This window comes from Natator depressus, chromosome 6 (genome assembly GCF_965152275.1).
Source record: "Natator depressus isolate rNatDep1 chromosome 6, rNatDep2.hap1, whole genome shotgun sequence".
Taxonomy (NCBI): Eukaryota; Metazoa; Chordata; order Testudines; family Cheloniidae; genus Natator; species Natator depressus.
In genome coordinates, this window is record NC_134239.1 from 66,081,451 (window position 1) to 66,094,258 (window position 12,808).

Consider the following 12,808-nt stretch of genomic DNA (forward strand, 5'->3'; position numbering starts at 1 on the left):
ACCCAGGTTTTAAAGGCTGACAGTGCGAAACTTACTGAGAACCAACACTTAATTTTTAGTTTGTCTTTCCTGTATATGTTTGTTGAATTGTAAACGATAACCCTGTCACTAACTAAATCCATAAAACAGGTTTGTCTGACTCCAAATGTGTCTAGAGAGCTGAACAAGCTGTTCCTTTGTTGAACCAGCAGACACACCCACAATCTGAACTTCAAAATCATTCTCTAGCAGGATCCAGTTGAATCTTCAAGAAAAGTACTCAGTTCTTCAGTCCACTCTCCAGAAGAGCCTGGGACTTAGCTTTCACCCCAACCAAAGCTTCTTTTCATATCCTCAGATGACTTTTCCTGTTGGGGGAGCTTCTGAAATGTGGGTCCTACGAATTTCCTTAGCAGCTGGCATAATGCCAGTCTAATCTTCTCTGGCACAAGTCCAGTACATTTGAAGAGAGACTCCTCTCTCCTCCTCTTCACTCCAGCAGGAAGCTGGCAGAAGCAGTTAAGCTGACCATTTACTTCCTTTCTTCCATTACTCCTGGGGGAATTTGGCACCAAAAAATTAAAAATTTTACACACAATATTTTAAAATTCTGCATGTTTTATTTGTCAAAATAACACAATATAAATCAGGCCAGTTTCAGTTATTTTGGTAATTTGTTTCAAAATACCTGTCAGCATCCGTGTCTGTAACAATACAGACAACAAAAGAGATTCAGGAAATGTTTTTTGACAAATAGATTCCTTACTAGGGATATTAATATAGAACTTTGAGTAATAATTCATTTAAACTACAATAGAGAAACATATTTCCCACACCCCTCAGAAGCAGTGCAAAGGCTTAGGGGAGTCACGGGTAACAGAAGAGCTGAGGGAGGGGAGTAATTGCTTGAAAAAATCCTGGGAGTGAACCAGGAGTGTTGTTGGGTGTGGAAGAGATATGGAACACGATTTTTTTTTATGGGGGGGAGGGATTGTTAGGGAGTAGAGGAACCTCCCCCATGCAGACCCTGGCTGACCTCTAGCCTCTTCCATTTGGTCAGGCATATCTGCCCCTGTCCCCATGTGTCCCTGCATCCCTCCTCCCTCCATCTCCATGTATGTCTGCACCCCCACTCAGCCACCCCTCCTCCCCCATCCTCATGTGTCCCTGCACCTTCACTTAGCCACCCCTCCTCCCCCATCCTCATGTGTCCCTGCACCTTCACTTAGCCACCTCTCCTCCCCCACATCCCCATGTTCCCTTCACCCCCACTCAGACACCACCCCAAGTCCTCATGTGGCCCTGTACATCCACTCCCATTGAGCCCCTAGCTCAAAGCTGTCAGCCCACTAGCCAGTGTGCCCTGGCCCAATCTGCCCCACGCTAGCCCTTCTGAACCCTAATCTGTGACCCCCAGCAGCCCTATGTGCCCTGCTCTGTCCATCCCCCCATATCCTATGTCTATTCATCTGGCCCCACAGGCAGGATGCTGTGAGGAATGAAGCCTCTCCTCCCTATCCGACGCTGACTACTCTGGCTCAGGAGCCCGCTGCCCTCTGTGTTGGTGCCACAGCAACCCCTGGTGGGCAAAAGGTGTAACTGCTGTGCCTCTCCAGCAGAATCTGTTTTCTGCAGAGAAAATAAAATCTGTGGGGGACATGAATTCTGCCCGTGTGCAGTGGGGCAGAATTCCCCCAGGAGTATTCCATTAACTAATCTGCTTCACTATCCCCCATAATGTACATGATATCAACAAAATACACAATAGGCTGGGATTTTCAAAATCATTAAGTGTTGGCCAGCTCCCACTGAAGTCTGTGGGAACATAGGCTACTGATGAGCACTTTTAAATGTAATATATTAAGTAAAAATAGTGGGAAAACTGTTCTTGTGTCATTTCAATGTTCAGGAAAATGCTGAAAATAATTTATATTGTGTATGCCCCCCATCTCTTTTGCATCTTGTGAGATATTTGCACAGAAATTGATTGTTACTTAAGTTATATGAACCTGAATTGAGTATATTCCACCTATTTTGATTTAATTGTAAAGAAAAGATACTGCACTCATGTTTGCACATTAAATGATAGTCATCAAGACTTGGCAGATTTTCAATCAGGAGAAAAATTGTCATTCTGTTGCATTTCCTTGTTCTCTTAGAGACGCTCCTTTAGGACAGTCCACATTCAGGACCAGAAAAAACAGTTTGTTCACTATCTACAAGATGGAACATAGTAAAGCAATAGAAATCACTGAGTGACAAATCCATTGTACTAGCATTCTACTTCTCAAGAAGGTTAACTAGGTTCTGTCCATTATTTTCTTTCAGGAGCATGCTCTTTCAAATGAAAATTAATTCCCTGTTTGAATGTAACAGACAAAGAGAGTCCTTACTATATAACAGAGCTTTAAAAATCTACACTAAATCTAATTTGGTTATGGACTCTTGCTCGATACTTTTATGTTTAGTGAAGTCACTCTTACTGAACTTTACATCATTGTGGGGTTGTAGTGTCAATGTTAGATGTGAAGAAATAAATCTTCTCAAATGGATGGGGCACTCAGTCTTTTCCTCACAATTTAGAGTAAGAAGTCATTTAATCTCCTTGCAAGCTCACAAGTTTGGTTCTCTGGAGCTGTGGCAAAAGAGCCAGTTATCTCAAATAATGATGTAATATTTAATTACTTTCAAGACTATTATTTTGTATTTGTGTTATCATCACACCTCAGAGCCCCAGTCTGCACCAGAATCCCACTGTGCTAGGAGCTCTACAAACACACAATAAAAAGTCCCTGCCCCAAAGAGTTCACAATCTAAGTATAAGACAGGAGACAACATGAATACAGACAAATGGGAGAGTACAAGGAAGCAATGAGACGATATTGGTCAGCATAATAGACAATGGTCTCAGCGCACCAGCACCCTAACTGTTGTCAAGTTTTTTGTAGGCTTCGTGGGAAAGGAGAAAAAATTGATCCAAACCCTCCTGCCTGTCTCCTATAGAACAGAACAAAACAAAACTACTTCGTGTGCCCTGGAGCTTCTAAATAAAAAGTCTTTTATGCTCTAAAATTTTCATTGTAGGTGAAAATGTTAGGGCTTTTCCCACATTGTTAAAATTTGAAAAATAATTAATACTGAGTAAGAAGAAAGAGGCTAATTTTATTTATTAAATAACTACAGTATTTAAGAGGGGGAGAAATTGATTAATAAAAATATTGCTTCTGCAGTTATGTAGAAATTCTTTTTATTTAGAGAGGTTTTAAAATAGGAAATAAAATACCATTGTTATGAAGGTGTTAGGTACTTCTGGTATTTTTATTTTAACCCAGCACAATATAGTAGCATTGATCCTAAATCAACCTACATTATCTTACTAGTAGCTGTTAGAATCTGGTAGGGGATATTACCTAAGGTGTAAATATTATTTTCGTTTAAATCATGTCTAATTGCTAATTTTTTTGCCAAAAATATGAACTCAGTGACAATTCAGACATTGACAATGCTAGAGAGTTTAATATTTAGTAATCCTGATTGTCAAATGGAAAAAGAAAAGCAAAAATTGCCAGAGAGAAATTTTATGTTAAAGCTTCTAAATTAATAAATTATAGCTTAAAAATAATTGACAGTGACCCTTAAAAGAAATAGCTAAAAAAGTGCACTTTTCTTTGTGTAATTGTGTTTTGCTGCTTGTCTGAAAATTAGTCATAGGAAAGCTCTTCTAATGCAAATGACCCATTCCTACAGTGGTGGACTGGTATCACCCAGTCAAATTTCATGTGTCTTCTGATCTTTCCTCTAGCTCAAGGAAACACACTACTCATGGACATTCACAACAGTGATAAGCAAATACTATGAGCTACTCTTCTACATAAGGAAGCAGTGTGATCTTAATGATAGTGCACAAGGCTGGGAATCAGTCTGGTTCCTATCCTGCCTCTGCCTAGACTTTCTGTGTGGCCTTTAATAAGTCACTTGGCCTTCCTGTGCCTCAGTTTCTTCATCTGCAAAAGGAGGAGGATAATGTTTACTCCCCTGTGGAAAGCAATTTGAGATCTTCAGGTGAAAAGTACCTAGTCATCTCAAGGTCCCTGGTTCAATCCCGGGCTTTGGCAGCCCTTCATTTTTATTAACAGTGAGGGAAATTAACTATTGGAGCTATGTACCAAGGATTGGGGTGGATTCTCCACTGGCAATTTTTAAATTGAGGTTGGATGTTTTTCTAAAAGATATGATTTAGGAATTATTTTGGGGAAGTTCTGTGGCCTGTGTTATACAGGAGGTCAATCTAGATGATCACAGTGGTTCTTTCTGGCATTAAAATCTATGAATCACAATGCTCATCATCCTTGAGGCAAAGATGGTAGAAAACAATGGGGATATCAGCAAGAAAGTTATACAAATGATTAGGTATTTTTTGAGTCTGTAAACTAGGGGACTAACTAAATGACTGAAGAAAATCAGGCAGAATAAATGCTATATAACCTGATAGATATATACATCTTGAATCTTTATTTCTGTTTGTAGTTAAGCTATCAGCTGAAAGTGGGGATCATGTATTGCAAAGGTGGACAGAGCACTGAAGAGGAAATGTACAACAATGAGTCAGCAGGGCCAGCCTTTGAAGAGTTTCTTCAGCTCTTAGGAGAACGAGTTCGACTCAAGGGGTTTGAAAAGTACCGAGCTCAGCTGGACACCAAGAGTAAGGCAACCCTCTTATTATTTTTTAGACTAATAAGTATAACTTATGAGAGGAGTGTCAGTTACTGAACAGATTTCTTCAAAAATCACATTCTTGGCTATAAAGAAACAGCTGTTCAATATCAAAGGAGAGTAAAAACAAAGCAAACATGTAAATTGAAATATGTCAACATGGCCTTTTATAGCTTTGATAACAAACATTTCACTTTTACATTGAACCAAAACACCGGTGCAAAGGTGTTCCAAAAATTTGAGGTAAAAAATGAGTAGCCTCTGGAATCAATATTAATATAACAGGGCAATGAACTATATTACATTAATTGCATTGAGCATGCCTTATTAACTTCTGTTAATTTTTAATGATAATCTTAATGATCTGTCACTGCCAGAAGAAGAATACGCTGAAATGGCTTTGCAGACCCAGGTTCATACTCTTGACCTTAGTAAATTGATCTGTTAATTTTATGCTGTGTCCAACCTATGTAACTACCTTCCCTAGGTATTTTTGTCCTGTCCTTTACTGCTGAATTTATTCTGTTCTCCTTAGTGACTTCTGCTGAGTTGGCCTATGTAAATTAAACTATTTATGACAACTATACCACCAGTTTTTACCATAAAATATGTTGGAATGGTGATCTTGACTTATGTGGCAATATTTGTAAAAGAAATATTCTGCCTTTTGTATGAAGGAGGCATAATACAGTTAGTGAGATCTGTTTTTATCAGACAGTCCGTACAGTGTCTGTATGTGTTTCTTCAATTTTAAAATCTTTTTAAAAACTCTGACATCTTTAAACGTTAGGGTTAACCCATTTGTATTGAAGTCTGTCGTTATCTTGCTCCTTGCAGTACAGGAAATTTAAATAAGGAATTGAGTCATGAAAATAGAAAAACATTTATAAACTTCAGCTCAGCAAAAAATGTCCTGTTGCCATGATTCTGCTATCACCAGTATTATAACTACAGGCAGTGAGAGCAAGAGATCATTAAAAATATGAAATTACTCAGCTTCTCAAGTATTACTTTAAAAGTCTATTTGCTGTAACCAGTAAAGAATGTCAAAATTGAATGTATAAAACTTGCTTAGAATTTTCAGTATTCACCTCCCTCAAATCAGTGTCATGTAACCTAGTTTTCCTACAGTATCATGTAACCTGGTTATCTATGAGAGAGATCATGTGGGAGAACCCTTAAAAAGCTAGGGAGGGGAGGAGTCAGCATTTGATTTCTCTAAGTAGGTGGGTGAAGAACTGATCTTTCCCTTGTGGTGGTGGTGGTTTTTCCACTTTGAACTGCGCTAGTATTTCTATTATTCAGAAGAGAAAAGTTCACTTTCCTCAAATCCCAAAAAGATAAGTCTTTTAAATGCAAATTTTATAAGAACTACAGGCTCTTCAGATTCTGCATGAATACAGAGAGTAGATATTTCCAAGTGATAAATCTGCAAAATGAATTGAGAGGCTAGGAAACTGTTGAAGGAAACAACCTTCCAGAGACATATGTTGTCTGTACCCTTGAATGGTATGTCACTGTATCTGGCACAGGAAAATATTGCACAAGCTACAGTTTAAAATAGTTAACATTTTTCAGTTTTTAATTCCTGGATTCTTATACTTCGAAGCTCATTAAAGTACCTTGCATTCATATTCAGCATTGGTAGTTCTTGCTTTTGGTATCTAAATCTAATTTTACACTGAAATTTTATCATTTTCTCTAAAACTTCAGTGTTCAGATGTGAACTTCTATTTCTGGGTCTGGTAGGTTTTTTTCCACTGTACTGTGTTGCACCTGCAGAGAGCTTTGAAATCCCTTAATTCAAAATAGGTTTAAGATTTGATTTTGATATATTCATGTAATATAAAATTATGTATGTATAAAGTCCCAAAAGATGCCATGAATCGTATTCTTTATATGCAGTATTTTATTTTTACGTAAAATTGGTAAATGTAGATTCTGTGCAGAGCAAGCACTGTATTTAAACTGCATATGTAAGAATATAGAAAAATTGACTTATTACTGCATAAGCTCTATTTTTAAGAATGGTCTCTCTGGCTGTTAGTATCTTAATATTATTATTAAGACTATGTCTCTTCCTCTCTTCTGGTTTAGAGTTTTATCAAGGTCCAGTATCTAAAGCATTTTTCCTTTCTTTTTTGGGTGATTATCCCTGTGTATTTCATTTCTGGTGTGCTTGTGCCCCATTAGCTCAAGACTGGTTTCTTTTGGTCAGCAGTGTCTGATGAGGCCATGCCTATGCCCTAGGTCCCCTCATGCTCTCACCACCTGAGTGCATAAAGGGCAGAGTAGGTCCAGTTGTCCCTCTTATTTCCTGTGGCCGTGACAAAGAATCCCTGACAGTACCCACATCTCTTGCACACTGTGCAAGCCAAAATCTATTTTTGTAAATAATTACTATGTTCTTATAGTGTTAGTTTAATGTAGTTGGTATTAGTATTTGCTAATACTGGCTGACTCACACTCTCTCTATCTTTATCTATATCTCTATACATCTGTAGATATCTATGTCTATAGAGAGAGAGAATGAGAGACTTACTTTTTAGATTTAGCGATTTGTGATACCAGGGCATAGTCTTTATGGCAGAACTGGTCTCAAGACTTGCCCCTCTTACGATGAAACTATTCTGCTGAACCATGCATACTTGAGGTGTGTGTGGGTGTGTGTATGTTGCTTTGGAGAGGGGCACATCCTAGAAAAATATGCTGACTGTTCTTTTTCTAAAAGACCACAAATGGTAGGAGAGGCTTGCTGCAAACTATTTCTCTTCGGGAGATTGATGTGGGCTTCCTCAGAACTGGAAAAGAAAGGCACTGCTAGGCCTCGGACTCAGTGCTCCTGCAAGCTCCAGTTCGACTCCCAAGCTCTTGGCTAAGAAGTTGTTAGCGAAGACCATTAGAGAAGCTAAGTCATCTGAGAGGTGTAGGAAGGAGTTCCCAGGTGAACAGGGGCTGCAAACAGTGGAATTTTGGAGTGAGTGGATGTGAATGATGTTGGAACAACTGTTGTGGTCTGCGTTGGATGTGCTAACTTCTCCTTTCTGATGGAAGGCTTAAGAGGTCCCTGGTGCATGAAATGCAAGCTGCTGGCCACTGGTAGAGTGACTAGAGTGAAATCCCTGCAAGATGCATGGACACTTCTCAAATACACCATAATCGAGGCTCAACTTAAATGTATACCCCAAATTAAAAAACACAGTAAAAGAACTAAAAAAGAGCCACCGTGGCTTAACCATGTCAAAGGAGCAGAGAGAGAGATAAAAAGGCATCTTTTAAAAAGTGGAAGTCAAATCCTAATGAGGTAAATAGAAAGGAGCTTAAACACTGCCAAATTAAATGTAAAAATGTAATCAGAAAAGCCAAAAAGGAGTTTGAAGAACATCTAGCCAAAAACTCAAAAGGTAATAATAACAAAATGTTTAAGGACATCAGGAGCAGAAAGCCTGCTAAATAATCAGTGAGGCCCCTGGACGATGGAGAGACAAAAGGAGCACTTAACAATGATAAAGTCATTGCGGAGAAACTAAATGAATTCTTTGCTTCAGTCTTCACGGCTGAGGATGTTAGGGAGATTCCCAAACCTGAGCCGTCTTTTGTAGGTGACAAATCTAGTGTCACTAGAGAAGGTTTTGGAATTAATTGAGAAACTTAACAGTAACAAGTCACCGGGACCAGATGGCATTCACCCAAGAGTTCTGAAAGAACTCAAATATGAAATTGCGGAACTATTAACTATGGTTTGTAACCTGTCCTTTAAATCAGCTACTATGCCCAATGACTGGAAGATAGCTAATGTAACGCCAATATTTAAGAAGGGCTCTAGAGGTGATCCTGGCAATTACAGACCGGTAAGTCTAATGTCAATACCGGGCAAATTAGTTGAAACAATAGTAAAGAATAAAATTGTCAGACACCTAGAAGAACATAAAGTGTTGCGCAAAAGTCAAGATGGTTTCTGTAAAGGGAGATCATGTCTTATTAATCTATTAGAGTTCTTTGAGGGGGTCAACAAACATGTGGACAAGGGAGATCCAGTGGACATAGTGTACTTAGATTTCCAGAAAGCCTTTGACAAGATCCCTCACCAACGGCTCTTGCATAAATTAAGTTGTCATGGGATAAGAAGGAAGATCCTTTCATGGATTGAGAACTGGTTAAAAGACAGAGAATAAAGAGTAGGAATAAATGGTAAATTTTCAGAATGGAGAGGGGTAACTAGTGTTGTTCCCCAAGGGTCAGTCCTAGGACCAATCCTATTCAACTTATTCATAAATGATGTGGAGAAAGGGGTAAACAGTGAGGTGGCAAAGTTTGCAGACGATACTAAACTGCTCAAGATAGTTAAGACCAAAGCAGACTGTGAAGAACTTCAAAAAGATCTCACAAAACTAAGTGATTGGGCAACAAAATGGCAAATGAAATTTAATGTGGATAAATGTAAAGTAATGCACATGGGAAAAAATAACCCCAACTATATGTACAATATGATGGGGGCTAATTTAGCCACAACTAATCAATAGAAAGATCTTGGAGTTATCGTGGATAGTTCTCTGAAGACGTCCACGCAGTGTGCAGCGGCAGTCAAAAAAGCAAATGGGATGTTAGGAATCATTAAAAAAGGGATAGAGAATAAGACGGAGAATATCTTATTGCCCTTATATAAATCCATGGTATGCCCACATCTTGAATACTGCGTACAGATGTGGTCCCCTCATCTCAAAAAAGATATACGGGCATTAGAAAAGGTTCAGAAAAGGGCAACTAAAATGTTAGGGGTTTGGAACGGGTCCCATATGAGGAGAGATTAAAGAGGCTAAGACTAGCTTGGAAAAGAGGAGACTAAGGGCGGATATGGTAGAGGTACGTAAATCAGGAGTGGTGTGGAGAAAGTGAATAAGGAAAAGTTATTTACTTGTTCCCATAATATAAGAACTAGGGGCCACCAAATGAAATTAATGGGCAGCAGGTTTAAAACAAAGAAAAGGAAGTTCTTCTTCACTCAGCGCACAATCAACCTGTGGAACTCCTTGCTTGAGGAGGTTGTGAAGGCTAGGACTATAACAGGGTTTTAAAAGAGACCTGGATAAATTCATGGAGGTTAAGTCCATTAATGGCTGTTAGCCAGGATGGGTAAGGAATGGTGTTCCTAGCCTCTATTTGCCAAAGGGCGGAGATGGATGGCAGGAGAGAGATCACTTGATCATTACCTGTTAGGTTCACTCCCTCTGGGGCACCTGGCATTGGCCACTGTCGGTAGACAGGATACTGGGCTGGATGGACCTTTGGTCTGACCCAGTGTGGCTATTCTTATGTTCTTATGGAAGAGATGATACGTGATCTGGAAGCCTAAGTTTCAAGACTGAGTAGCATCTGAGAAAAAACAGACCTATTGCGTAACCAGATTCAGAAAATGTTGTCTCAGATGTCACAAGGGGAAGGATTAAGGTGATAAGGGATTGGAGAAAGTAGAAAACAAAGAAGTGGGCTGATGATTTGTGACCAAGAGGAGAGAGAGAACCATGAAGCATTCATTCCAGCTAGAAGTATCAAATCAGTATCAGAAACTCCACAAGTCATCTACTGAGGAACCTGTCTTTGGAGGACTGGAACAGAAAGCTACAAGGGACATACCTGATGTGTATCCTTGTGTTGTAAAATAAGCAGCTACCAAGAGAGGTTCTTCTTTGAGTGCTTGCTCATATCGATTCCATTCTAGATGTGCGTACGCCCACGTACGCGGTCATTAGAGATTTTTGCCTTAGTGGCATCCTTAGGGCTGCTGTGGCACACGCATCATCGGCAGACTTCCTGGCGCAGGGTTTCCGAAATTGTATGGAGCACCGGTTAGAGGAGGCTGTGCCTCCCCAAACAGCCAGGCGTGGCCCACCCCCTATCCGACCCCCCTTGCTTCTCGCCCCCCATGTCCCGCCCCCCCAGGACTCCTGCCACATCCAACCTCCCTGTCTCCTGACCGCCCCCAGATCCCCCGCCCCTGACTGCCCCCCCCCACTGCTCCATCCAACCCCTCCTCTCATTCCTGACTGCCCCCCCAGGACCCCTGCCTCATCCAACCACCCTTTCTCCCTGACTGCCCCTTCTCCCCGCCCCATCCAACTCCCCCTCCCTTCCTGACTGCACCCCCACCAGGACCCCTGCCCCCATTCAAGCCCCCTCTTCCCTGCCCTCTGACTGCCCCGACACCTATCCACACCCTCACCCCCGACCACCCGTCCCAACTCCCCTGCCCTCTATCCAACCCCGCCGCCCCCTTACCACATTGCCTGGAGCACCGGTGGCTGGCAGCGCTACAGCTGTGCCACACAGAGCACCAGGACAGACAGCTGTGCCGCCCAGCTGGAGCCAGCCATGCCACCGCTTAGCACAGAGCACCGGGTCAGGCCATGGCTCTGCAGCCCCACTGCCCAGAGCAGTGAGCTGAGGCTGTGGGGGAGGGGGAACAGCAGGGGAGGGGCCAGGGGCTAGCCTCCAGGGCCAGGAGCTCAGAGGCTGGGCAGGAGGGTTCTGTGGGTTGGATGTGGCCCTCGAGCCATAGTTTGCCCACCTCTGGACTAGATTATTTAATGGTCCTTCTGGCCTTAAACTCTATAAATTTATAAAAAACCTCTCTTCCAGAGAGCACAAATCTGCTAGACCTAGTAGAAAGAGGCTGAAATCATCTCTACCTTTCTCTTCAAATGGTAGTTCATGACCCAAAATAGGTCCTTCTGACACACTCACAGAGACAGCTTGCCAAGCAATGGTACCATCTCAAGTGGAGCTCAGTACACTGCCCTGTACTGATGTTTTGGTATCGGCTTTGATGCACATGATACCTATCGCCTTGATACCTGTGACTCTGATGCCAGCAACCTTGATGCAGCTGTTTTTGCTACTGACCTTCTTGACACTGGAGCTATTTTTGAATAACATAACCTAACAATGACTATTCATCCTGAATCACCACTAATGTCTTTGGTGGTGAGACTGCCATATACAGTGCCAACCAGTAATATTGTTATGTTGCTGAGCACTTCATAAATGCCAGTACCATGGCATAAGCTAGTAGTTTATCTTCCCCTGTTCAAGTACCCTCTCTTTAAAGACTGACATTATTTTCCTCAGCTTCTGAGCACAGAGAGAAACATCCCCTACCCACTCACTGTGCTTCTGTTCCAATGACTCCTACTTTTCATAGGAGTATAGGGCCCATTATTACAGTCAGAGACCTTCAGGATGTAGGGATGAGCATTCTCCATGGTACAAACCGTTTGGCCCGAACCCTTATCAGGCTCAATCCTGGCCTACTGGGCACCTTTGGGGTATGCAACAATCAAGAGAGCCAGCTTCTCCTTCCGAGGCTAGGACTACCTCCCCTCTGAAATCCTGTACGGTGATACAAGAGGCACAGGTCACTCACACTTTGCAACTGCAGGAGCATGAAATGATAATCACCACCAAAGACATTAGTGGTGACTCAGGTTAAATAGTCATGGTTAGGTTACGTTATTCAAAAATAGCTTCAGTGCCAAGAAGGTCAGTAGCTAGAGAAACATCTTTTGGTAGACATCAGTGTCTGAGGTGCCTACTTCCAGAAAAGCAGACTGGCACTGCCAAGTAGCTTCATCTGGTCAAACTCAAAAGCATTTGAGTGCTTTTCTACACATCTGGTCCCACGATTCTTAGGGGTCCACGATTGCAACCGCTGTACCTGAGAGAACCTGACAGCTAGAACCACCAAAAACACTACCACAAGACAAGAACCCAGAAAGATTAGATTTATTCAGAAGAAAAAGGTACTCCTCCGCAAGTTTGCAAATACATATTACTCATTTATCAGGCACTGTTATCTAAATAAGATTATTTAAATGAAGACCGTTTAAAATGTGATTCATAAGGTAGCAAGGAGGAACTGAGGACTGTTGTCTCCAAGCATCAGCTACTGGCCAACGCTTCTCTCCAGGTGATGTTTCATGCCTTGGACATAGTATCGAGATCTACAGCGCATACATCTTCGTGTCTCTTTAGGTCTTGCCAAAGATTGCAGTCATAGACAGCTATTGAGGATCCTCCATTTGATAGCTCTGACCTCTTTAACACCAAAACAGATGAAGCC

General features: G+C 41.4%; 1 protein-coding gene across 3 annotated transcripts in view; it reads left to right on the plus strand.

Moving 5' to 3' along the window:
- SIPA1L1 (signal induced proliferation associated 1 like 1) overlaps positions 1 to 12,808 on the plus strand; it is a 161,934-nt gene that overhangs the window by 63,408 nt on the left and 85,718 nt on the right. For all 3 annotated transcript variants that reach the window (XM_074955583.1, XM_074955585.1, XM_074955584.1), the window contains one exon: positions 4,507 to 4,681. In XM_074955583.1, the coding sequence (XP_074811684.1) occupies positions 4,507 to 4,681 (175 nt within the window). The remainder of the gene's footprint in view (positions 1 to 4,506; positions 4,682 to 12,808) is intronic.